The sequence below is a fragment of the Colletes gigas genome, unplaced genomic scaffold (genome assembly GCF_013123115.1).
Source record: "Colletes gigas isolate AHSC1104 unplaced genomic scaffold, ASM1312311v1 Colletes_gigas_Sc00004, whole genome shotgun sequence".
NCBI classification, from domain to species: domain Eukaryota; kingdom Metazoa; phylum Arthropoda; class Insecta; order Hymenoptera; family Colletidae; genus Colletes; species Colletes gigas.
In genome coordinates this window covers 6,696,552-6,722,701 of record NW_025106633.1, presented here as the reverse complement: position 1 = coordinate 6,722,701, position 26,150 = coordinate 6,696,552, and the positions used below count along the sequence as shown (strand labels likewise).

Genomic DNA, 26,150 nt, shown 5'->3' with positions numbered 1-26,150 from the left:
TAGCAGACGATACGTTCTCTATCGTGGACTGTGTCGAGAGGAAAACTATCACGATAGCATATCTTGCTGTGGCTCCCAGTCGCGTTGAATGCGAAACTATAACGATTCTTTGGTGTCTTTTAGGATTTGGAGGTCTCTTCCTTGGACAGGGAACAAAGAGGAACGATATTTCTCTGGCTCGTTGACGAATAACGCTCGTGTTAGCTCGATATCTTTGGGGGGGAATTGTTCCTCGATGATCCCTCGATTCCGGGACACGTATTAATAGTTGGACACCGCGCGGAATTTATCGCGATCAGTCCGGGCTCTCCGCTGACTGAGTAATCCAAGATGTTTGGATGAAGAGGTTTCCAGGGGCGAGGAGATGGGGGCTGTTGATATATCGCGTAGTCGTCGCCCTATAATCCGGATTCGAGCGGCTGGAGTTAAATCACGGATCGGTGGCGAACCAGTGGATCTTTCGAAAGCATTTTTGTAACCGCGACGAATATCCGGTAAAAATGGTGATCTCGATCGCCTGGAACTTGCAACTAGTTTTCCTAATTTCAGGGTCTAGAATTGATCCGGCGATTTCCAGCGGGTCGTCAACCCCGAGTCTCGGATAAACAGATCCTCTTGCTTACCAATTCCTAGGATCCAACCAGAGAATAGTAAAGTTCGATAGATCGTAACCCACGGGTGTACCAGTGTAATTTTTAATTGGAACGTTCAGAGGAATACGTTTTTTTCTCTCAGGACTTGTCGCTCGAGGATCACGAGCGTTAAAATTTAGGACAACGATCGAACCATCCCCCGCAGCGTCCCTCTTTCTCACGCAGAATCCCTTTCCGTCGTCAAACGGGTTCCAGAGTCGTCGATCGGTAAGGTTTCGGACCTGTTCCTTCGTTTCTGCACGATCGAAGGAACCTTCGTGGGTCGTTTGATTTTAACGATCAACACGATCGCGTTGCACATCGTCCGCACCAAGGAGAGATACCTCTCGAGAGCTAGGGGACCAGGTGGTCGAGACAGAGTTCCTGGCTCGTCGATAAGTCCGCGACACTGACACAGTTCTCTAATCAGCGACTTTTAAACGGATCTCGACTTGCGGTGTCCTTTTTCTAACGTTGGATTCTTCAGGTTCGCGACGCCTCGATGTTATCTTTCCGCGTCGAAACCGCAAGTTACCGCAGTATTGCCACGAGTGTTCTTTCACCGGCTGTTTGTTAACTTTAAGGAATTATTTGTCGAAAATACGAAGGCGAGAATGGTTGAAACGTTCGAGTACGTGTTCACGGGTACGTGTTCGCGTGCACCGAGTTCCCTTTGAATAATTACCCCCGTTTCTGTCAGCAGGAGAGAGAACACCGAGGGGGTAAGACCGTACGTGCCTTTCGGAAACCTCTGGCGGCGGCGTCGCGACGCCAACTGACTAGGGTTAGGACCGGCGACGGGCGTCGAGGCGTTTCGAAACGGGCGGTACGATCCCCAGGGCCGTACAAACGCGGGATAAACTCCTATTTCTAGCAAAGTTTTCAAACAATAAAAAAAAACTAGTTATTCCTTACTCGAATAGATATTTGTTATTCGAGAATTGACCGACTCAGGGAACGAATTTTTGTTAGTATAATTACATAAGTTATTAATGCGAACCATTTTTCCCCCATGAAATATTTTTTAAAATTATCAAAGAAATGTGTTTGTTACAATATGAATAAATTGTAAAATATTTTTGTACCGTCGAGGTGTTTAGATTGGTTTGGTTCGCACGAGACACCCCTCTGTGCAAGGTCGAGTGGTCCAGCTGACCAGGATATAGACCACGAGTCGTTAAAAAATTTAACAACTTGTATCTCGGTAACGAAGCTTCGGATTTAAATGGCACGAGACTTTATCGATTCCTTTCGAGAAATTGATCCCGAGGAAGGGGCTGTATTTTTATAAACATCCTGTATACGCGTGAAACGCCGTGTCCGTTGGCGAACGATTCAACGACAGTCGTTTCTCCGAATACACGGAACGGCGTGGGCCGGTGCGTTACAAGACGACTATTAACAGCTCACGCATGACATTATTGCGAAATTCCCGTATCATCTTTCCCGCGGTTGACGTCGCCAGACCCGAGGACCATTAACTTCGAACGCTAGTCAAGCTACACTGGATCGTTCTAGTAATTTTCAAAAATAACCGAGCAACAATCGTTTTTAAAATAAGGAAACGAGAATCAAAGTATAGAAAATGAAGAATAAACTGAGGAAGTATCGACACACTTGGTACATCGGTTTGTTTAACGCGTTAGCTGCCAGTTTTCCATGTCCAAATTGAGAAACGTAGAAATATAAACAGTTACCCTTTTAAGTGAAAAAGACCAGTCCCCCCCTATATGACTCGACTTCAACAAGCTACGCTCGTTAAAATATTTAGAATGTTCAGATTCTATATTTGGGAATATCTTGAAAGATTTTATAAAAATTCTATCTTAATTTTATTTATAAGATACCCCCAACATATTTTTCAAATTAAAGTAGCGTTATTCGCAAATATCAGGGTTCTTCCATTATAAACAATAGTGCAACACGTTGTGAGTTCAAAGTGTCGGTCACCGGTGACCACCGTGGCAACCAACGCGTTAAGACGTCCACTAAAATGTTCGAACGATTCTATTTAAATACACGAACGTTCAATGTTTGCTCCTGCACGGTATCTTGATTTTTAATTATTGGAACCGGTGGTGTCGGATTCGTAACAGACACCGTTTGATCTGTTCCGAAACGGATTCGTGGAACAGTCCGAGCCAAAGTGCAGCTGCGACGTTTTGTTCGCCGCTTTGATGTAGGCTCGACCGACATCGCTTTTCGCTGCGACGCGAAAGGGTTGTTTTCTAGATCACGCGACGTGCTCGTGCAAAAAAGAAACGAGCAAACCGTCGCCACGAAACAAGCCTGCGACGCGGAAGATTATTTTTAGCGTCCGGAAGACGCACGGTTAGTCACAAAATTATTGGCACAGATATACGTACATATAACGAATAAACGGCTCTATTGTTTTAACGCGTGTACAACAGATGCGTCTTTGTGCAAAGATTCGCTGAAAACCTGTTGATCGATTCTGTGTATTCGAAACTGTGGGCTCTGCTTTTAACCGAGACACCTAACCTAACCTAACTTGCCGGTTTCTTTCCAACAAACAAAGGGATTTGATTTCCTCGATAATATACGGTCCTGTAACCTAATTTTCGAGTTCTATTTCTATAGGCCAGTTTCTAAATATTATTGCAATATTCGATATCGATTCGGTGGAGAACGAGTCGATCGGTCTATCTCGCAAATCGTCGAGATATCTGGTCGTCGAAAAAGGACAAGCAAAATATTGCGATCGAAACGAGAACATGGGCAAATAAATTAAACGTAATTTCGTGCCATATATGGAGATACAAAGGACTTCGTACGAAGTAAATGGATCGTTTCGAAAGAGGGAATAGCGAGTGTTCGAACGTCTCGTTATCATTAACATCGGTATTCCAGCCAGGAATTTGGCAAGAAGGGTAAGAGAACGGCGTAAATGGATCACGGTCGTTCTTTGCCGCGGCTCGAGTGGCTTTGAATTGTTAGTCCAAGGTCGGAGGGGGGATATAAAAGTTGCCGATTTTGTTGGTCGGGGAAACAAAAAGAAGAGAGCCGGGCGTGGCAGTGAAAAGTACAGGAACGATTGCGTATGTTCATACGGCGAAAGTTTTTCGACACTCGTTCGAAACACGCCCTTGTACCCCACCTGATCCCATCACGGAGTGGCTGGGCCAGGCATCTCGCTAGCCGGGCCCGAGCTATATAAGATTTCGGCTACGAAACGATTGACATGCACTTGCCTTCGTACATCCTCGAAGAATCGACCGATCCAACAGCCCAACCGTCTCACAATGTTCTCGAAGGTAGGTAATTCGATTTATCGGCGGTGTCTGATACAATCGACGAACAAATATCAATCTGTGTAACTTTCAATCTCGAACGGTACATTTTTGTGATCTCTAACAGAGTCAAAGGGTCGATACAGTAATTTTATTGTAATTGTCAGCATTGTTTCGGGAATGTTTATTGGAGATTAGACATTTTTCAAATTAGTACCTTTGCCGTTCGATGCAGCATCTGCGCCAACCTAGGCAACGAGGTTAGAAAGAACATCTGATCGATGGATTTTCTTTTTAGATCGTAATCCTCGCCTGCGCTCTGGCAGTGAGCAACGCCGGTTTATTGGCCCCGATCGCTGGACAGTACAGCTTGGCCACTGGAGCTTTGACGTCTACTTCGGACAACATACTTCGAAGCAGCGGAAATCTGGCGCAGATCGCGACTCAATCGAAAACGATTGCCACTCCGTTCTCGACCAGCAGCAAGTCCGACATCCGTGTGACGAACCCGGCTATCTATGCGCACGCAGCCCCCTTGGCTTATGCTGCGCATGCAGCTCCATTGGCATACGCCGCGCACGGAGCTCCATTGGCGTACGCTGCACAGGCTGCCCCCATCGCTGCACACTCGGGCCCCCTCCTCGGTGTATCCTACTCGCCAGCCGTTGCTGTCTCCCACATGACTTACAGCAGCCCCATCGGCGTCTCTTACTCCTGGTAATAGGCTCTTATCAGATCACCGTTGCTCCTACGACTCGACACGGCAATTCGTTTTACGATGCTGTATTTTTATTATAGTTTCTACTTGAATCTATTTATTAAATACAGTACACACTGAACGTGTAAACAGGTGTTCGATCCTTACCCCCTACCTACGGCTACCAACGAACGTGTTAATGACAATTTAATTCATTAACACTCCGGTCGTGTTTTCATTGTAACCTCGGTACAGCGATACCAAGTTACAGAAAACCTGTTTCAAGCTCATAAAATGCAAAATATCTAACACGTTGCGTACTTGTGTAATTTATTTATATTTTATTGGTAGCTTTTATAAATTTGACAAGCTTTGTGAGAATATTACCGTCGTGCGGTGTAAACGCTGTCGATATTTTGTGGTCCGAGGTGTCGCAAATGAGTATAGTGTAAATTAAGCCGGTAAACTCAGACGTATCGTAACGTTTTCACGTTTATTCGATGTTCGATTATTACATTCTGTGACATGTAGAATCGTTTCCGTCGCAACAACGATCAGTCGTCGTTGTAAACGTAAACGCGTAGTTGGCAGCGTCGAAGAATCAAGTTTCTAATCCTCTCCGACGATCCGTGGTCGTTCTGGCAAAGCCCTTAGAGAACCTTGACTGCTCCTAAACCGTTCAAGGCCAAACCGTTGAGTCCTAGAGGCGACAGACCGGTGGTGAGACCTGATCCAGCGAGCGCAGTGGTCAGTCCAGGCGCAAGGAGCGTAGGCGCAAGAGCAGACGTAACCACAGGTCCTGAAACAATGTAACAATCGTCGTGAGTCAATGTGAACCATCGGGGTTCGAGTAAATGATCGAATAGAACCGAAGAAAAGAAGAACCAGTCAAAACATTAGTGCACATAGTTATCGATTTGTTAAACAATGGTAATTGTAGTCGACGGTGGAACACGAGTTATCGGTGCGAAGGTTAGAAAGTTGGAAGAGTACAGGTTAGAGAAGTGGAATGACAGAAGGGAAGCTGAGAAAAGCGGACCAATAAAATATCGGTTCTAATTCTAATGCGTAGAGGAAGCGTGTCGGCAAGCGATTGCCAAGCGCCCAATTCTCTCAACGACAATCGCGATTAACGTCGTTCGACATCGTCGTGTACGCGGGTGGCGGCGCCACTATGCAGCAGCAAACCGACACATTCCGATATAAAAGAGTGAACAGTGGAGATTAAAGTGTAGTCGATGGGAACAAATACAGCGATCTTCTAAAGCCAGTTTAAAAATATCTGTAAAGCGTTCCTGCGGTTATGGACGCCCATTGTCTTCGTATCCTTTAATTTTCACGAGATTGCTGTACTTGTTCCGCCAATATGGACGGCACCTTGCGATCAGGTACCTGCAAGAGCAGTATTTGCGACCGTGAGTACAGAGGCGGGCACAGCGGTCGCCGTCACGATTCCAGGATTGTTAACGCGCACGTCCGCTTTCCTGACGCTACTGAATGGCGTGTCTACGCTCTTGGCGTAGGCTGAAATGGCACCTAAGTTACCGATACCCCGAATTATGTTAGAGCTGGACGTTGAGATAGTCGGTAGTGCGACCGTGGCCGCAGATAGAGGGAGGGATGCTGCACCCGGCTGCACCGCAAGCGCCGCAGGCGCAGTCGCGAGCAAACCACCGCCGATCACGCCAGCCTGTGCGACCGCCAGCAAACAACCACAGATGATCAAGAACTGGAACAGAAATTTCAAGTTTTTTCTCTCTTTTTCGTTTTGCAAGACTAAAAGTATCGGTATCCAGCTACTAAATAAACTGATTTAAAGAAAGAACTTTGTCGTATTTTCATTATTTTCATTTATGCTAATTAAAATTAGTCCAAACACGACATAAATCAAAGCTACTTTTAATTCACTTAATGTATGCAATGTTGCACGATACGTGTATTTCCAAAATTCCGACACGGTCGAATCAAGAATCGAGATCTTTTCTGAATTTTGCAAACGACGAAACGAAACGGTACTATTACTCACCTTGCACATGATGAAGAGCAGCGGTAGATCCTGTCTTTACAGTTAAGAAGCAAAGTGCAGAAGCGAATTGAATGCATATCGCTAATCTAACAGAGTATTTATACGCGAGCTCTAAGCAACCCTACCTGAACGAGTTTAAATAATTTTTACCCGAAAACTACTTGGTATCGGGTGTCCCCTCGACCAAAGGCGTATAGACGGCTCATAGTGAGCCGACATTGCGACACGTATATACGTGTAACTGGAACGCATTTGATACCCCTAAACTCGAGCGGATTGTCACGCGTTGCTATCATTTTCGACGGAGTTGGGAATTGCATCGAATTAACAATTTACAATTAAAATTGAATAGTAAGGAAAGGAACGTGTGTCGTCTTTCATTAATTTTAGAAAATAAACTGGACAGTTCTATTATCCTATTCTAGTTCCATTTAAATATTCCGTTATATTTTTCTAAGCCTTCCTCGATCATTTAAAGCGGTTAGGCGGAGTCTTTTTGTATTTTTGCAACATTTAGTAACTGCCTCGAGCTTTCGATGGCAGCGCATATCGACAATTGGAGGAACAAAGGACGGAGACACTTTCGCAAAGTTGCTCAACGCGAGTGTATCTCAAATTGCGGCCAATATGTATCGTTATTGAACACGTTATAGGGTTACGGTTTAGCCAACGTACAGGATTACACGATAGATATGCTTTAACCACGGATCGCGGACCGTTTTGTCGTAGATAGTATCAAACCATCGCGAAGACCGTTTCGTATTCGACAGCCTGGACGAGACACTTGGGGTGTGTTGTTTTATCATTTCGTGAATTTCAAACTATCCAGTGTTTTATCGTTGATTACCGCACACATAAAAGTTATCGTTTGTTGTTCTCTTTAAAAATTATTCGTGCTTCTGCGAATGATCGGAGAAGGCCAACTGGATCGCGCCTCGCCTCTGAAAAACAATTAATCTATCCTCTTTGCAGATGCAAATAACCTATATTTTGTAACGAATACATATGCATGAATACAAATAACTATCATTGGACGTTTATTTTTTTGAAGCAGAAATCTTACGCGTATATGTCACGTGTATCAATTTCAACGAAAATTATGAGAAATCGACGAAACTGTAAGATTCCTGTATTCGAGGTTAGACGTAACACCCCTGCAACAGTAATTTTTTACGAATAGTGTGCGGATTCAGTGTTTGAAAAATTCTTAATGTCGATGCGAAATTACGTTAGAACCGTGCAGACAATCTCTCTTTACGACTGGTTTTTTACGACACGCTCATTATGGTTATGACAGTCGTGTCGAAAAAATTGTTCGATTATGGTAAATATTGTTATCCATCGTTTTAACAGATTCGACGTTTATTCGTAGCATTCAAATAGCTACAGAATATTCATAAGTCGAATATTAAAAAAACATTAAAAGAATAGTAATAATGTTGAAAAAAATTGCGATTTTTCAAATCGCTGATCACGATTATAAAACCCGAGATTTGGCCAACTTTTAAGCCCATTGAGCCCGTTGGCCGTTTCGTGGGAATCGCGATATAAATGGAACAGAAGAACGAAGGGGGAGAGATTTGACGTAATTGAGAAGTGAACGGGACCCACGATCGGTTGCACGAGTTACGCAACTGACATTGGCAAACTGTAGCAGTAACGGGGCACGGCCAAGAACTTCGTGATTTCATAAGTATGTTTGCCGGGGGCGAAGGAAAGCATTGTTATTTTTTGGTAAGTTGGTTGACGCGTCTCTTTCGATTTCTGATCCAAGGTTTGGATTTGCGAGAACCAAACCAAAGTCAAAGCACGCATCGAGTGCTTTATCATTATTTCCGATTACACGTGGATATAAATGGGTCTGAAAAATCTAGAGATTACTGGCAGAGTACGGAAAGGAACTTGTAGGTAGTTACATAAAGTCTTCTTTTCTTTTTTTGCTGAAATAAATTGTTTTGATAAAAATCTTAAAGTACTTTGTTTAATAGCTGAAATGCAAGTAACGAAATTTCATATTTCTTTGTGGACGGAAGCATCGAAACTTCAACTTTGCAAAGATCAACATTTTTCTGTAAATTCGCGACCAATGCGTTTAATCGCCGAATAATCGTTTTTGCGTTACTTCTTACTTTGAGTATCATAATTTTTCGATGCTTCCATCACCGATGGGCCGTCCCCGCCACCGATGGACGAACACTGATCCATTTTACGAGTTATTCCGGGGTTTGTTTCCATGCATTCGACCAAAGGTTCCGTCAAATGTGCAATGGACTTTTTGTTCGATGCGTCGTGCGTTTTCTCATGCTGCGATTTCGACATACTTGTATTCAAAGTTGTGCAACTGGTTACAAACTTTTCTAAGATATCTGAAAATTGTACTGTGTAAACGGGATGATCGCCGATTTAAGATCGACGTAATTACGTTCTATACGTATTTCGTAACGCGCATTACCTGTTAAATTCATACTTTCTTCGAACAAACAAATATCATCGTGAGAACTGATGCTGTCTCTACTGAAAAGGTGCTCTCTGATATTGGTCAAATTTCTGGATTCTAACTTATTGTCGATCGTGGATTGATCGGCGAGATCGGTTTTACGCGGTGTTTTGTACATGACCGACCGTTCCGTGCGCATTTCGCGTCCTTTTTTAATGTAAGGTATCAGACACGATAGATTCAATTGACCCCTGGAAACGCTGTTCGCTGTTTGTATGGATAACGGTGATTTGTAATTTTTCACTGGAAAAAAATAAACGGTAAAAGTGTAACGAGGAATGCAACGAATTCTATCTGTATCTGTATCTGCGATGTTTACCTGTATAGGGAGTTCTTATGTAAGTTACAGATTTTTGGTATTGTTCGTAAGACGATCCATAAATCTTAGATGCCAATCGGCAGCTCACGTCTAAAAACGCAAAACCTGTATCAGAACAACGTGAAACGTAAAAGTCGATGTTATAAAGTTAAATACCATGAACAGTATCCCCTTGGCCTTTCCCATTCTTCCCATAATTTGTGCTCATCAGCGATGTATTGTTCATGATGGCGACCAAAGCGGGATGCAATCTTTTGACAACGTTCAAAATTAATTCGCATCGTTTTATTACGCGTAATTGTTGCGGTTCTGTAGCATTGTCCGTCAGAAGTCTTTGCGAAGTGGCATCAGCTTCACATATTGCTTGACGATAAAAACAATTTTAAATGCAACTTTCGTTTCGTTTAAAAAAACGATCGAATATCTAGACCTCTTACCAACTTTAAGTTCTATGAGCATCATTACTGTTTCTCGTTTTACTATATCGCTACCAATATCGTTTATAGTCGTACTTATCTGACGCGACAACGACAATGATCTACGCACGACGCTTTGTACTTGCGTTTGGGTAACGGGTTCTCTGTTATCAAGGCGATTGGACATAATCGAGATACGTTCTTGAAGATCATCTAAAACTACCTAAATAGTATACAATAACATCATAATACTTCATATGTACCATTCTCCCACGAGAAGAAGGCACAGCGTGTTTACATCCCCACTCCTGTTGCAGTCAGCTGACTCACAGGCATTGGTCGAGAACGGTGACGAAGATCGGTGACAGCCAATCAGCGGACTGCGGCAAGAGTGGGGATGTAAACACGCTGTGCCTTCTTCTCGCGGAAGGACGGTATACACATATAACGTGTGTTTAATATCAATAATAAATGTATCTAAATATTAACGGAAGTTACTGTTTCTAAATTTATAGCAAATACCTCGCAGTAGGCTGCCGAATCCATAATTAGATTTATTGCATCCTGTAATCTGTTCGCTTCCAATTGCCACTGTCCGGTTAGAAGTTCTACGTTCGCGCGCATTTCTTTACTTTCTGGATGAAGATAGAAAGTAGTAATAGCTGAAATCAATTCAGTTTCCAATGATTCGAAGCTCGCCAGGCAATTTCGAATTTGGTTGATACCTGAAATAATTTATTATTTTGGCATTCCTAAAGAGATAAATATTCTCGAAAATTGAAAAGTAAGAATACAGTATCAAAATAGACATACGATTTCTATCTTTGCAAGAGGCAATAGCGAATAGTCCAATCTGCATGGATTTGTCTATGATCTGATCGAATTCTTCTATAGCGTTGGTCAAATCGCTCTTGGATCGTTTTTTTGCGTTTAACGAATTGCCGCAGATCTTAAAGATCTTTTTCAAAGCGTTGAATGGATCGCTGAAAACTTCCATGACAAGATTCAGTACCGACACGTTAATTTTACGTTCTAACCTATAAAGGGCATCGTTCAAACTGTTCATGAACAAATTGTTCAATGCCGTATCGCACGACTCGGTCGTCAGCTGAAACTTCAAATTTTCATATTCCGATATAATGAACTGGCAGGTTCCGGTGATCGCTTTGAAGTTATAAGGTTTGCACACTTGCGCGATCGCCATCGCATACGAGAACACGTCTTCTATTCGTAACCACAACTCTTTGCATTCCGGTATTTGCTCTTCCTGCGATTTATTCGGCATTTCCAACAATATATCCAGTACCAAGTCCATTCTAAATGCAAAGCATAGTGGAGAAACTAATGAAAACTCGAACAAAAGTTTGAAACTCAAACTTCGACCGAAAGTTGAAATTGACGAGGTCTGTGCACGTTTTCTTTACCTATATACAAAATGATTTTCTCTCTCGGATATTTCATCTTCGGGTAATGGATCTGGTTCATCCAGTATCTCTATTATCATCTTCAAGCAGAAACAGAGCCTTTCGCAGACATATTTCTTACAATTCTATGCGAACGAAAGCATAAACATCCAATTAGAAAAAAACTTGTATGTATTTTTTAACGTAGATATCGTAAAATGTTCTATTACATAGATGGATGCATTCAGCTGATGCTGCTCTTGTACCAACTGCACTAGCAGTTTAAAGGCAGTGCATAATTGACACGAATACAGTATGATCTTCTCCGCAAGCATACGAGACGATAAGCTTTTTCTATATATTTGTAACGGTCCGAGCAATTCCAAAATTGACGTGCCCAACTCCTAAGAATAGTAAAATTTATCTAAAGCATTCGATCGTACAAGAAACTATCACGAGTAAATATTTTCTCTACCTTGATATTTTGAAAGTGTTCGATTTCATTGGCTTGACCCATTTCGCTGATATAATCCATGCAATCCGTTAATCTCTGCTTCAATGGTAAACACTCTAATTTCTCCAAAGCTTCGAGCGCCAATTTAAATTTTTCAAGCACAGCGCATAAGATCTCTTCTGCGATTTCTTTGTCCACATTTTCAATCTGCAAAATACTTGTAAATGAAAATCTAGGAACAAAGTCCATTCTTATTCCATTAAACGCACCATCTCGTTGACATAATCCAAGGAGCAGAATTCCTCCACTATGCCGGCGATCCTCGATTCCATTTCCTCGTAATCGTTAATCTCTTCCTTCGACAATACCTCAAACTTTTCTCCCAGACATTCCAATCGTTCAAAGAGTGTTGATTTTGTCGATACAGCATCGTTCGCGCAGAGAGAATTCCCTTTAATCAATTCTCTCAATTTATTTACCTACGACATCGAACACGTCACTTTCCATGAAAACGATAATATTCACGAATCGAAAAAATTACAAGAATTCAGTTACTTGTTCTTCTATGGGTATTAAAATTCCTTTTATTTTTTTCGTTTTTACAGGCATTTTGATATGACTGGTCTTTCGTAGAATCGAGCAACGTAGTAGGCTTCGCAACTCGTTGTTGTTTGTAAATAAAATGAAAGTAGTATGGTAGTATGTAACCGGTTTTTTAACCCTCCATAACAATGGAAACCGGCGTCTGTTGAACTCTCACGGTTACGATTCTACCACGCATTACGCACTAAAGTAATCAACAACTATCCGTTTATACTTTTCTTTATTATGTGCAGTCGTTGTATTTACTATTTTTCAACGCATTTGTTTGTACGAAACAAGTTTTCTAAAATAACATAGGGGCTCGTATACTTCGTATCATCTGTGATACAACGTGAGATTCCCACAGTGGGAAAGGAACGAATCCGGTAATATCGACGGTCGAGCAAGTCGTCAAAGCAGTGGCCCATTTAATCAGATAATTTCCAATTCGATTCAAGGGAGACCGTGATAGCATATACGTACATGTGTTATATATACATGCTTCACCGCGTAATCTTACATGGACACTATCGTAGGTACAAACGTGCAGTGAGGATACGTTTAACCGTGTTATTAGTTTATAACGTTTGAGTATATGCATTTACCAGTAATTTTTTGAACAAATCACGTGAATCCACGTGTTTAAGACAAGGTCCGAAATCCGGATATTTCATATTAACGGATCGATAATTCGCATACTCTTGCAATCGTCGTGTGCTTGCACGGTAAATTTTCTGCTAAGATTGTTTTTTGGAGAAATTGTTTTCGGTTCTTCGTGCGTTCACCAGTAATTCCGATCGACGCAATTTACACGTCGAAATGAATAATTCCGTTCGGAAACTGGTTCGTAGTTATCGAATGCGAACAAGGGTTATGTAATTTATCAAATTTCTCTAACGGACGATCGTGTCTATGCAGAATTTTTCGTGGTGATGAATCAGTACGATTCGATTTACTTATCTATATTAGGATTATACTTTCCCCCATTTATAAGTGTGTTATAAGTTCTCGTAATTATTCGTAACAGCCAACTCTGTCGTATGTTTTTGTACTATCTATGTATGAGCTATCTGCAAATGCATGTGTAACGCTGTATCGGTATAACGATTATTTACAATTTTTAGGCTAAATTCTCTATAAGAACATTACTCTTATCTTTTCGATGAATCACAAAATCAAAATGCAAAAACAAATTTTATCAGTAAGTATATTTTTTGGACGTTTTGCTTCCAGGTCGAAGGGCAAGAATTAAATTGATAGAGTAATCTCTGCGTATGGTCGATTTTACATTTAGCGGGACTGGTTTGCAAGTCCTATGTAACCTTGTTCTTGCGTCAGGACAAATTATATAAGCCGGAAAGATGGTTAAACGTTATGAAAACAATATAACCTTCCAGTTCAGTTGGAACCAAGTTGTTCAAGGATTTTGGCAAAGATATCCAAATCCCCACAGGTATATCGCAAGTATAGATTATTTGCTTTCCGACTGTAAGAAATCGTTTAACATTTGGGTAATATTTGTACTAACAAATAAAAAATCAAACTTTTTATTTTAGTCTTCACGTTCTCTCGGAGGACACTGTGTCGAGAGAAATTAAAAACGGAGTGCTCTACACTACACGACTGCTCACAAAGACGAACAGATTACCTAAATGGGGAGAGAGATTTATCAGTAAAAATATTGTAAAAATTGTAGAAGAAAGCATCATGGATCCAAAAACTAAGACACTAACAACTTACACGAGAAACTTAGGTTACACCAAAGTTATGGTAATGCGGCGTTACGCTGTACAGCGATAAGATTTAAGTTTGATTTGAGACTCATGGTTCTCGTATTTTCTTTCTTTCGCAGAGTATCATGGAAAAAGTTGTCTACAGGGTTTGCGATGATAATCCTAACTGGACGGTAGCGCACAGATCTGCATGGATTGACAGCCACGTGTTTGGATTTAGTAGAGCCATCCAAGCGTTCGGATTGGAGAGATTGAAAAAAAATTATAATCTAATGTACACTGGTTTTAATTACGTTTTGGCGCACATGTTTCCACAGACGGCACAATATATGAATCCATCGCTGTCTCAAATGGGCTTTATTCATCGGGTAAGATCGAGACGCAATTTCCTAAAAAGAAAAACATTTCTGTGCCCGTCGACTGCGAAAATATTGCACGCTGTTTGATTATTTTCTTTCTCTTAGCTCGACGAAGGGATAAGATCTACGCTGGCAGAAGACTTCCAACATTCCTTTCAAGGCAAGGCGGAGAAAGTGAAGGACGCTGCGAAGAAGGCCACGGATTTAGCAAAGAAAAAAGCTGGACCGCTTTACGTGGCGTGCCAACCACAGCAGTCGTAAACGATTTAGCGGGCGTAAGAAACGCTGAAGAATATTTTGTTGATAAATAACGATAAATTAAGGGAGGAGAATTTTAAGACTCGACCGAGATTCCCAGCGGTCTTGTACGATGAGGCGCGTATCGTATAGAAACTAGCAGTAACTTTGACAGTCTTTGTATACAGCGATTCTTTCGTTCGTATAATAACTAGGTAGAGCCGACACAACGAAATTGTTAATAAGGATAATTCGGGGTGTAAAATCCATTCACAAGTTCGGATACCTATACAACCTTGCCTCCGCAACGCAAGAGTCGTAGTAAATTGTCGCGTAAAGAGCACTGCTGCGATAGTACTAAATATTATATGTTACAGTACCATTCCTTTCAACTGCCAATCCATTTTTAATTATTAAGAGCTGCATAATATGAGTGAGTAATTTGAGGTATTAAACGTAAAATCATTTTTTCTTCGACGACAATGGTAATTGTTTCACTTCGAGCTACTCTGATTGCATTTTCTCGGTTAAACGGTGTCGGACAAAATTTAATCAAAATTAATTTTGATTTCTCTGACATTGCATTGTTCCTATAGAATAATGAATCGTCAAACTGATCAAATTGTTGATTAAGGTAATAAGCGTGACACCATTGACCAATGATCAATTTAATTAACTAAAAATTCGTCATTTAATAAAAAAAAAGAGCACAATATTAGAAAGGTTAACGTTTAATTTAATTTCAATCGTACATTAATAAATTTGTTATTGCATTGCAAACGATGCGCGTTGCAGCGTGAAATATAGGAGTATTACCAAAGACATTTTTCTGAAAATTTCTACGAATTGAATTCACTAGAATAAATCATGATTCTCGTTGATCGAGTGTTAAGTTTAAAAAAAAAATACGTGAGACTACCTGTGTCACATTTGATTTTTAATGAGACGTGTTGTGCATTTCGCTTTTTGATCGTCGGATCGACGCACCGGTGCGACGATTTAATTTTATCTCTAACGGTTTGTATCGGTATTCGATGCTTGGTACTTAACGACAACTGTGAAATTTGAATTTTACATGCAATTAATGCAAATTTCTTTGGGTTGCGCGTGCAAGTTTTAACAGAATAGTCTCTGCAGTCCCTGTACATAGTAATACATTTGTATAAATGCAGTTGCAAAGAATATATAGCAAATCTATGTTGCACTAAATTGTAATATAATAGAGTCTAATTATAGTCGGCATTGTCCATAAATAGTGCAAAGATCGACGTATCGCATAGACAGAGATATGTATTAGAATACAGAAGAATACATATGTTAAAAAAAAAAACAAGATTTAATATTTATTATTGATGTTTTGCCATAATCGAGACTGGCGCAAACCATACTGGTCAATGACTCCCTCCTTCGCGAAAGCAAATAATCTTTTTTTGTGTCATTAATTTTACAAAAACTAAATTACACGTGAAGTGAGCGTTGTTTTCTTTATTCAAAGCGCGTTTAGTCTTTTTTCATTCGCTTCATTTAGGGGTGCGTTGTGAATAGGTTCTGATTTCTGACTATAGGGGCGTGCACATAGCTATACGCCGCATACCACTGATCTCTACTCTATATTCTATGTATATGCTGTATAGATACTATAGACTTTATAGTGTAGAGATAAGTAGCATAAGCCTGGTCTCAATAAAGTGCATCAGTGAATTTTGATCACATGATAACTTTTGTTTACATATGTAACTTCGTATTCCATGGAACGTACTATACTATATTTAAATATATAGATAAACTTCGACTTCTAATTGATAAAATGAGATTGGATACGTAAACTGATTAGCAATGATTGTAGTTCATTTAGGTAATATGAACAAGGTTTATTGAGGCCATGCATCACACATATATATATATATATATATCTACATACATTCATTATATATATATATATATATATCATTCAGCGAAAAACTTGGTAAACAAAACCACGTGATTTGCAACAGGACCGAAACGACAGAATGTTGTGCCCCGATGTGATACATATTTAATAAAAAATATAAGTTACTATACTTTTAGTATATACGTATGTATAATTACAGTTTTGTGGTAAAGGATAAAAGAAAATACATAAAGATATCAAATAAAGTAATAAAAATAAAAATATATTTATCAACGTATTATACGTTGAACCTACGTATATACATATACTTCCTTTTATCGCAAATCACGTAATTTCGTTTACAGAAGTGTCTTTTCGCTGTAAATTAGTATCTATTGGTATATTTCAATAATTATTGAAAATATCCTTTCCATTATGATGTAGAAAGCCCTTGTCGTTTGATCAAAAACGCCCAACAGATATTAATCAGTTCTAAAATATCAGGTGTCGTAACCCCGAATGGCTTTTTCCAACTATAAAACACATTTAGAATTTTTAGTTCATAATGTAATACCGACGACAGAAAATAACTCACGATCTATCGATGTTTATAAAACATCACATTCTATTACGATTACTAGGGACCTGTTACGAAATCTGTTTAATAGAAAGTCAAGTCAGGTTGAGACACACCTAATGAATCTTCAATACCGATTGCTTAAAAAAAAGTTAAGTTTGTAGGAAACAGTATTTAACATTTGTTAATTATTCTTGAATTGAGAAGCACCCTCTTTTTATGTGCATCACGGGATTACTGTTAATTCTATTCAATATTGGTATAAATACTGCAATTTCTTGTACGAGGGGGTTTTTTAATAGTTTATCGTATTGATATTCACAAGTTTCTATCATTAGTGAAAATGTAACTGCATATACAGATTTGAGTCATACTCTCCCCACTTTCAGATAGTACGATAGCATGTCTTAGGTCTTACGAACAATGGAGAGGATGCATTCGACGTAATACGCATGCGCAGTTTATGAATGCGAGATTATAAATAAAGCATTAGACGACTACCGTGTGAAGTTGTCACGGTGCACTTGTCGCATGATGGCGCAACATGTTGACCGCTCAGGCACACCGGCAGCTCTTTTATTACTTGTTTTTACGATATTCAATTTAGTATACGCTAATGCATTTACAGGAGTGAAAGTATTTAATAATCCGAGAGTGAAATCAGTGAATGTCCTAAGTATAAATCAATCCCACACGCGAGATCACCTGCCCGTTAATTCAGGTTTCTTGATTGAAATTCTTGGCACCGGCCTCGAGCGCAACGTTTTTCTACGCTGGTCACCTACATCCGACAATTGCAATTCAAACAACAAATTGAACGCGATCTGGATTGCGCCGAACGGCAGTCGTGCGATATATGAATTTGTCCAAGTTCCCAATTTTAAGGTTACCACAATCTATTTCTGTCTAAGAATCGTCACCAGATTCGGCGAAACATGGACCAATCTTGGACGCAACTTTACTATCAATCCTCCGTTGCAATCGGAGTAAGTTTTAAATGCTCAATAATGCACCTTTTGCTTAACAGCACCGAACAAAATTCCCTTTACTAATAATAGTTAACCATCTTATGACATGGCATAATTTTTTTTTTTAAAAAGGATAAAAATACCAATATTACTGACAACAAGGAGCTTATTTTATAATATTACAGTTATGCGCATCAAAGTTGTATTATTTCCACGATACGGTGTATTATCAATGAAGAATTCTCTTTATTCGATTAATTTTGTTTATATGCTTAAATGTTAATAATTCAGATATTTTCAGTTAATAGATGGTTTATATACATAAAAAAGATATTTCGACATAACTTTAATTTTATAAAAGCGAAATACATTATTCTGTTATATTTTTAATTTTAATTTGTGGAATGGTGCTGACCTTGACCTAGATATCTATATCTATCTCTATGAATGCAGACAATTAGGAAAATCTATTATAAACACTAGGTTAATAAATTTTTTAAATTAACGAAGATAAAGTACGTCGCGTATAAATTACTGTGAATTTTTTTTTCTAAAATGATAATGCGTTCATTAATTTGGTTATTTAAAAAAACTGGAAAAATTCTCCGACTTCGGTTATTGATTTTATTTTATTTTCGGGTTTAATTAGTAACTTATCCATTTTCTATATTACTCGTGTATTTTATTCTCAGAAAATATTTTCGTACGCGCCGTGCTGACCCACCACCCATTGTCAATGATGATCATAAAAAGTTAATAGCCGAACATCCCTTTAAAGAAGCATTTATCGAAGGCTTGAGAATAGAAACAGCAGCCAAGGATCCCAGTTATAGCAGCGATGGAATTCCCGAGATATTGGCTGGAAGTAAAGTAGTTATAAGATTATTTGGCTTTGGTATCACAGAAGATACTTTGGTCACTTTCACGGACGAACCAGCAGAGAGGGGTTCTATTTGCGATAAAATTAAAAGCAATGAGTTTCTAGTGAGCATTCAATCGTGTTGTTTCTTAATTTCCTGCTTGAGAAGACACGCGCATAAATACTATTTTAAAAATGTGTAGGTAAAGAATGTAAAGAATCATACTGCCACTATTGATGTGATATTGCCGCTTGGGTCCCCGTTTTATGTGTGTGTAAAACAACCGATATATGGGAAAGAAGGTTCAGATCTTCTGCTGTTTAAACATCAAGGTACTGAAACATGGAATACAGTAAGTATTATTTTTCAATTGGAAACCAATTAAATAGCGTTAAAAATCATTTCGTTAAATATGTCTGTTAATAACAATTGTTTACAGATTTATACGTATGAGAAATTTTTGCCACTTTGGCTTGGTATTGTAATTATTCTCATGTGTCTTAGTTTTTCTGCTCTGTTCTCTGGTCTGAACCTGGGATTAATGGCGATGGACAGAACGGAACTGAAAATACTCTGTAATACTGGAACGGAAAAGGTAGTTTTGTTTATGTCGAATAGATTTAATTTTATAATTATAATTGTGTACTAATTTCATAATTCTTTGATCATTGGCACATTGAAGGAAAAACAGTATGCAAGGACGATACAACCAGTGAGGAATCATGGAAATTATCTGCTGTGCTCGATTTTGTTCTCAAACGTTTTGGTGAATTCGATCTTCACTATTTTATTAGATGACTTGACTTCGGGATTAGTTGCTGTTATCTGCTCCACCTTGGCGATTGTAATTTTTGGTGAAATTTCACCGCAGGTACGTATATTTATAAAGATTTATTAAATCGAAATATATTATATAGATGTAATACTTTTCAGGCTATTTGCAGTAGGCATGGATTGTGCATTGGAGCTAAAACGATTTACGTAACAAAATTGACCATGATATTAACATTTCCATTGAGCTATCCTATCAGCAAACTTTTAGACGTTTTACTTGGCGAAGAGATCGGCAACGTGTATAATCGCGAACGTTTGAAGGAACTTGTAAGGGTGAGTAAAACACTCTATCAGTATATTTCATCACTTTCACGATATGTATTTAATATAGTGTTTTTGATTGTAATTTGAAGTGTACATTATCAAACATCTTTCCAAACTTTTACTGTCATGTATCTTATCGGAATGAGCGCGGATAGAGGCAGATAATTATACCGACATCTAAATTCAATCATATGTAGGCAAGATACTGATCTACTGACGTTTGCTTGAAGTTTTCGCAATAAACTTTTCTATAGAGTACATGTTAGATTACTTATCAATGTGAAACTTAAATAAGATAACTTTTCATACTCGTACTGTACTAATTTAAGATGAACTTATCGTTAAAATGTACTTCTGTATGATACAAGTGTATGTACAGCGGACGGCATGAACTTGTCGTGACGTCATAGGTGCACGAGCGCCGTCGACGAAAAAGCGATCCTCGTTCAAACGCCGCGTGTGCGCAGGTATATGCGCAAAAGATTATCGAGCGTTGATTGTTATTACTACTCGGTCAACAAAGTGTTGGATCACAGGGGTGGCGCGTGCATCGTTAAGTGGTTTGTTAAAAACCGGTACAAGATCTTACTTTACGCTACATTCATCGTACGTTAATAAGAGAAATGCATTACAGAATGCAAGTTCTATCTGATGCACAGGTGGAATTTGAACGAGGATCGCTTTTGTGCCATTCGATGTACACGCATATGTATGAACACGAGTAAACAGAAAAATAAATTGTCAATGTTGCTTATAGGTAACAACAGGGTACAATGATTTAGAAAAAGACGAAGTGAACATTATTGCCGGGGCGTTAGAATTACGAAAAAAAACTGTGGCAGATGTAATGACGAAAATTGAAGACGTATACATGTTGGATTACAATGCTATTTTAGATTTTGAAACAGTGTCGGAGATCATGAAATCAGGTACAATACTTTTTATTGTTTGTATACGTATTTACTAAAACGATTGTTTTCGAAACAATTATATTTATATAAATAAATTTTCATAGTGTTTATTATTGTTAATTTTCAGGTTTCTCGCGAATACCAGTATTCGAAGGGGCAAGAACAAACATAGTAACAATGCTTTATATTAAAGATCTTGCGTTTGTTGATCCGGATGATAACATGCCATTGAAAACTTTATGTCAATTTTATAAAAACCAATGCAATTTTATTTTCGAAGATGTTACATTAGACATAATGTTTAAACAGTTTAAAGAAGGTAAATGTTTTTTTTTTAAATAAATGTTATTCGTGTAATATAAGCGTCTTAGTAGTAGACATATAATAAACATACACGCTTATTTTAGGTCATAAAGGTCACATGGCATTTGTTCAAAGAGTAAATAACGAAGGCGAAGGTGATCCATTTTATGAAGTAATAGGATTGGTCACATTGGAAGATGTTATAGAAGAATTGATTCAAGCCGAGATCATGGATGAAACGGATGTTTTCAGTAAGGTTCATCAACAGTTTGAAATAGATATCTTTTACGAATGAAATTTCTACTAAATGTGATTTCCCACAGCGGATAACAAAACTAAACGTAGGAGACAAGCTAAGCATAAAATACAAGATTTTACTGTGTTCGCGGAGAAGAAAGAAAACCAACGTATTCATATATCACCGCAGTTGACATTGGCCATGTTTCAGTATTTGTCTACAAGTAGGAAGAAGTGTTTTGATTTAAGAAAATATGAGATTTATATAAAAATCTATTGTAATACTCTTAAAACACATCTGAGTGTAATGTATAATCCACAGCTGTAGATGCATTTAAGTCCGATACAATATCGGAAACTATTTTACGTCGTTTGCTTAAACAAGATATTATTTATCATATCAAAGTCAAATCGCGTGAAAAGGCGAGAAACGATCCGGTGGCCGTGATCTATCAACAAGGAAAAGCAGTCGATTATTTTGTTTTGATCTTGGAAGGTCGAGTAGAAGTTACAGTCGGCAAAGAGAATATGATGTTTGAAAGCGGCCCGTTTACATATTTCGGTTCCCAAGCGCTTACCGTTAATATAGGAGTTGGTAAGATTCATAACAAATTTTATCCGTTTGATAAAATCTTTACCCGAGTTTCTTGTACATCGTTCTTTTCAGTGGAATCGCCCACTAACACGAATCCTCAAGCAGTGGGGAGCATACAATCGATCAACCTGGATTCTATGTTGCGTTGCACATTTGTTCCAGACTACACGGTCCGTGCAGTAACGGAAGTGTTTTACGTTAAAATCAAAAGATCTCTGTACTTGGCTGCGAAACGAGCTACGCTCCTTGAGAAAAGCCAAAAGGATCCGTTACCCGGTCACGAACAATTCGACGACGAAGTAGAAAAGGTTAATTGTTATGTGAAATTATAAAATTGCAATCTATGAGAATGTTATCGAATTTGTTGCACAAACCTTTTTGTAATTGTTCGTTTTTAGTTACTGCACTCTTTGGACGAGGATGATCGCAGTGTGCCAGAATCTCCGGTGTTACCGATCGATAAGGAAAAAGAGATTAAAAAGGAAAAGGACAGTATTCAATCTCCCGTTCATAGCGCAACTGCTCCGACCTCGCCTGCTCCAGTCAGTGCTAGCCCCGTCACGCATTCGAAGTTCATTTCATCGTATAGCGACCATAACGGCAAACTAAAGAATTCTCCGGTAAAGGTATATAGTTTCATTATTTTTTTACTTTTATCGAAAGTGTAATAGCAGCGAACAATAATTTTATACATATATTTCAGACATCTTCGATAACGAGTCCCACCGATGGGCAAAATAAATTAGATTTGGATACGGAAATTCTTGTCCGTCAAGAAGCAAACAGAGTGATGTCGGTAAAGAAATTAATCGAGGACGAAGAAAGGACGAATCTCCTGCCTAAGCAAGAGGATTCTTAACGTTCGGAGAATAGTCGGCGATGATTAACCATGTCGACGCTATTGGACTTGCAGGTATCAAACAACGAAGAGCAGGAAAAACCTCTATGACATACAATGCTATCATGGCATTATGTACTTAACAAATTACTTAAATATTTATCGCGAAAGAAATCGATAGCCGGTCAATGCGAGTTTTAAGTTTTAAATAGATGGCTCAGAGACTGTCCGCGACATCCTAGTTCTATGAAGTTAGTACGCTCAGGGAAGATTGCCAAATTTACAGACGTTCTCTTATGCATTCAACTCTTCTCATAGTCTACATAAGTACCGTAATACGTAACCAAAACTCAACACATACTTTCACTCAACGAATGTCTTATTTCTGTTTAAGCGCCGCTTTACGAAGCATAATTGTTTTTTTTTTTTTTTTTTCATAGGGAGCGGAGACGCTCATTGAAAGTTGTATATTTTCACTGTCATAGAAAAGTTCATCTTCTATTATTGACCGTAAAATGCACACATATTTTTAACAGTATCTAATTAACACCTGTAAATATCATTTAGTCATGCATGTTTTTTTTTTTTTTTTAAAAAAGCGAATCTTCTGAAACGTGCATTACATTTATAGCAATGAAATACACATCTACATGACATTTTATAACGATCGTGTACCAATGTTATTCGTGTTCTTATGTTCTTTGAAGAACGAAGCAGATTTCGAAAGGATTTAAAAAAGATGGATATCGTCGAGGCGTTGTAATTTTATTTACTGTCGTAGGAACAAAGAACGTATCTGATCGAACGCACGTTGGATGTGTAATAGAAGGAAGGACAAATCGAGAGGAACGGTTTTTTTTTAAAGAAAGTTCAAACGCATTATTTAATCGAGTTTATAAATACGTAGAGGAGACGACGTAGAGGGGGTTTTAAGATATTTGTTTTTTCTTCGGTAATCTCGTTTTCCTTGTGTCGTATTTCTGACACATGTGTGAATAGTGTGAATAGAAATAACGAAATAAATCCCTCATCTTTGTAATCAATAAGACCCTCGGTATATAACTACGGTAGTCCGTTATATTTTTATTCAGTGCCTTAACAAATTATAAAGCTATGTTTAATCGTCTGTAATGAAATGCACTTTAATAGAAAATTAATATAATTTCAATATTAAATTAAAAATAATACGTTCTTTTCGATCGACTCGCCGTTGTTACGATATTGCCGATTAAAATATTTTTTAAATTAAACAGACATTCGTTTGTCATACGCTTTCATACGATATATCATATTTATTACATACGTAGAAGATATACTCGTGTGACGTAAGAATTTAGTCACGTATTTTGAGATGTAACGAAGTGTGCTTTTATTTCTGTTACTTGCTGTCGAAAACAAAAACTAAATTTGCCGATGTAAACTGACGGTCAACGTTTTGTACATATCCTGAGTTTGAAATAGTTGAAGTGCCATTCTTCCGCGAGAAGAAGGCGCCAACGTGTTTACATTCCCACTCCTGTTCCAGTCAGCTGACTCGCAGGCATTGGTCGAGAACAGCCGACGATGATCGGTGACAGCCAATCAGCGGACTGCAGCAAGAGTGGGGATGTAAACACGCTGTGCCTTCTTGCTCGCGGAAGGGCGATAAGAACGAATAGAAATCTCCCTGAATTTGTAATTGTCCCTAATAAAGAGATAATAATTATCTAATAAGATGTTAAATCTGCGAAGTAACGAAATAAGACAAAAAAAAAGAACGTATCGTCGGATTTTTTACGGAAATAATAATCGACTAGCGTACTTAACGTAAGATATATAGAACAAGTTCAACATATAGGATCATTAGAATAGCGGCAAGATCTACAGTTTCTCATTTCAATCATCGCGACCTATCGTTATTTTCACGTAAAATTTAATAGTTAGACTGTTACTGCCATATTTTTTATACTTACCGATTGTTGTTTCGATGTTTGTTTTTAAAAAAAAAAAGAAAAAAATTTCAGAGTAACAAATCGAAAATTCAAAACTGATAACTACCGTCTGCACGAGTATCAGTTGTTCGAAAATCTTGAACGAATATTCAATTTTAAACTGTCGAATTCTACGTATGCATGCTCATATTTCGCGAAAGAGTATATCAATATTAGATTAGCGTAAACTGTAAAAAATCGTTCAGATTTTATTTTTTATATACATATATGTCTATATTTATTGTTTGAACGATTTTAAGTAAACATATATGTTTGCATGTGTTTTGTAGCTTTGTGGAATGTTTTCGTAAATATGAATTAACGCGCGATATAGCTTTAAAATATATTCGTTTTAACATATTGTGTTTACGGTATTCTATATATTGCAAAAAAAAAAAAAATGAACGATCAATGTCAGTATATTTAAATGACATATAATTTCGGATTGCGATACGTACACACGCGGTACAATAGATACATATTATCTATTCTGTAGCATTTATTATTTTTATGCAATTTACTTTATTTTTATTGTTGATTATTTTTTCGTTGTTAATTTACAATAAAAGTTACACGCAACATTTTTGTAGTTCACTTAGTTATTAGATTATTGGTTTAAAACAATCCATCTGTCGCACATGTTGAAATTCATTAATTCTTATAATTTCTCATAGAAACTATAGATGTTATTAACATTTATGTCGATATACTTGTATTCATACAAATCTTAAGTCACCTTTGCGATCGATGTCTTAACTTACAGACGAAATTGTAACAAGAACAAAATTCATATTGTGTTACATTTGCAATGTGATATTTAGTTAACTAATATGTAAGGGCGTGCCGACAAACGAAAGTAGTGCTACATACTGCTTACACCAATACAATTTTTTGCACTGTCAGTTAAATTTCATCAAAACTGTTATCCAAGAGATTATTCGTAATAATTTTTCATATCATTTCCTGACACACGAAAAGGCGAATAAAGGATACGAACGAAGGCATGCATACCAAAAGATTAGCACGTTCAGTGTTGGTGTACAGCAGCGAAAATACCGCACATACTTTCAACAAAATTATACATTCTGTATTATCGTTACTATAGAATCGATGTGTGTCGATAAAAAAAAAAACTGTACATTCGAGAAAAATAGAGTCAAGTACATATACTATATCAACGTATTACTGTATACAAAAAATAAAAGTATAATTTCGTTTTCAATGCGCTAGTTTCTCTTTACTGACCTCGGTCAGACGAACGAGAGGAAATTTTTCGATCGTTGAACGATAAAATCTAATTCTAATCCGGCACCCACC

At 38.2% G+C, this 26,150-nt stretch overlaps 5 protein-coding genes across 8 annotated transcripts; 3 read left to right on the top strand and 2 right to left on the bottom strand.

Moving 5' to 3' along the window:
* Positions 1 to 3,043: 3,043 nt before the first annotated feature.
* Positions 3,044 to 4,630, top strand: LOC122405269 (pupal cuticle protein C1B). Its single transcript, XM_043409872.1, has 2 exons — positions 3,044 to 3,907; positions 4,182 to 4,630. Exons 1-2 carry the CDS (start codon positions 3,896 to 3,898, stop codon positions 4,602 to 4,604), a joined length of 435 nt encoding a protein of 144 aa, XP_043265807.1. The 5' UTR covers positions 3,044 to 3,895; the 3' UTR covers positions 4,605 to 4,630.
* Positions 4,631 to 4,906: 276 nt separating this feature from the next.
* On the bottom strand, positions 4,907 to 6,666 carry LOC122405290 (pupal cuticle protein C1B-like). 3 transcript variants are annotated; one of them, XM_043409927.1, is made up of 3 exons: positions 6,607 to 6,666; positions 5,973 to 6,309; positions 4,907 to 5,379 (listed from the first exon to the last, which is right to left on the bottom strand). In XM_043409927.1, the coding sequence occupies exons 1-3, from the start codon at positions 6,613 to 6,615 to the stop codon at positions 5,231 to 5,233; spliced, it is 495 nt and encodes a 164-aa protein (XP_043265862.1). In that variant the 5' UTR covers positions 6,616 to 6,666; the 3' UTR covers positions 4,907 to 5,230. The 3 variants fall into 3 exon arrangements, with proteins under 3 accessions (XP_043265862.1, XP_043265863.1, XP_043265864.1); XM_043409928.1 differs by having other exon boundaries at positions 6,117 to 6,309; XM_043409929.1 differs by having other exon boundaries at positions 6,126 to 6,309.
* Positions 6,667 to 8,654: 1,988 nt separating this feature from the next.
* LOC122405283 lies at positions 8,655 to 12,363 on the bottom strand. Its single transcript, XM_043409910.1, has 12 exons — positions 12,251 to 12,363; positions 11,965 to 12,174; positions 11,717 to 11,902; positions 11,472 to 11,645; positions 11,263 to 11,387; positions 10,652 to 11,154; positions 10,361 to 10,563; positions 9,860 to 10,061; positions 9,579 to 9,785; positions 9,423 to 9,512; positions 9,059 to 9,346; positions 8,655 to 8,972 (listed from the first exon to the last, which is right to left on the bottom strand). Exons 1-12 carry the CDS (start codon positions 12,302 to 12,304, stop codon positions 8,725 to 8,727), a joined length of 2,490 nt encoding a protein of 829 aa, XP_043265845.1. The 5' UTR covers positions 12,305 to 12,363; the 3' UTR covers positions 8,655 to 8,724.
* Positions 12,364 to 12,792: 429 nt separating this feature from the next.
* LOC122405216 (PRELI domain-containing protein 1, mitochondrial) lies at positions 12,793 to 16,052 on the top strand. The gene is made up of 5 exons (XM_043409779.1): positions 12,793 to 12,929; positions 13,511 to 13,730; positions 13,834 to 14,047; positions 14,130 to 14,378; positions 14,475 to 16,052. The coding sequence occupies exons 2-5, from the start codon at positions 13,639 to 13,641 to the stop codon at positions 14,628 to 14,630; spliced, it is 711 nt and encodes a 236-aa protein (XP_043265714.1). The 5' UTR covers positions 12,793 to 12,929; positions 13,511 to 13,638; the 3' UTR covers positions 14,631 to 16,052.
* Positions 16,053 to 17,563: 1,511 nt separating this feature from the next.
* Positions 17,564 to 26,016, top strand: LOC122405518 (unextended protein). Of its 2 annotated transcripts, none has more exons than XM_043410332.1 (14): positions 17,564 to 18,039; positions 18,714 to 19,005; positions 19,084 to 19,233; positions 19,321 to 19,476; positions 19,564 to 19,752; positions 19,815 to 19,988; positions 20,737 to 20,908; positions 21,018 to 21,209; positions 21,298 to 21,444; positions 21,517 to 21,654; positions 21,753 to 22,025; positions 22,098 to 22,333; positions 22,424 to 22,651; positions 22,729 to 26,016. In XM_043410332.1, exons 1-14 carry the CDS (start codon positions 17,585 to 17,587, stop codon positions 22,882 to 22,884), a joined length of 2,958 nt encoding a protein of 985 aa, XP_043266267.1. In that variant the 5' UTR covers positions 17,564 to 17,584; the 3' UTR covers positions 22,885 to 26,016. The 2 variants fall into 2 exon arrangements, with proteins under 2 accessions (XP_043266267.1, XP_043266266.1); XM_043410331.1 differs by having other exon boundaries at positions 17,576 to 18,039; positions 22,424 to 22,645.
* Positions 26,017 to 26,150: the final 134 nt, after the last annotated feature.

Coding starts and splice junctions, on each gene's coding strand:
- LOC122405290 (XM_043409927.1), bottom strand. Junction 5,380..5,972: donor CGCAAATACTGCTCTTGCAG/GTACCTGATCGC, acceptor ACATTGTTTCAG/GACCTGTGGTTACGTCTGCT.
- LOC122405283 (XM_043409910.1), bottom strand. CDS start 12,304: ATGCCTGTAAAAACGAAAAAAATAAAAGGAATTTTAATACCCATAGAA. Junction 12,175..12,250: donor TAATACCCATAGAAGAACAA/GTAACTGAATTC, acceptor TCGATGTCGTAG/GTAAATAAATTGAGAGAATT. Junction 9,513..9,578: donor CCAAGGGGATACTGTTCATG/GTATTTAACTTT, acceptor TTGCGTTTTTAG/ACGTGAGCTGCCGATTGGCA.
- LOC122405216 (XM_043409779.1), top strand. CDS start 13,639: ATGGTTAAACGTTATGAAAACAATATAACCTTCCAGTTCAGTTGGAAC. Junction 13,731..13,833: donor AGATATCCAAATCCCCACAG/GTATATCGCAAG, acceptor TTTTTATTTTAG/TCTTCACGTTCTCTCGGAGG. Junction 14,379..14,474: donor AAATGGGCTTTATTCATCGG/GTAAGATCGAGA, acceptor TCTTTCTCTTAG/CTCGACGAAGGGATAAGATC.
- LOC122405518 (XM_043410332.1), top strand. CDS start 17,585: ATGATGGCGCAACATGTTGACCGCTCAGGCACACCGGCAGCTCTTTTA. Junction 19,753..19,814: donor TTGGTGAAATTTCACCGCAG/GTACGTATATTT, acceptor AATACTTTTCAG/GCTATTTGCAGTAGGCATGG. Junction 22,026..22,097: donor TACCGTTAATATAGGAGTTG/GTAAGATTCATA, acceptor CGTTCTTTTCAG/TGGAATCGCCCACTAACACG.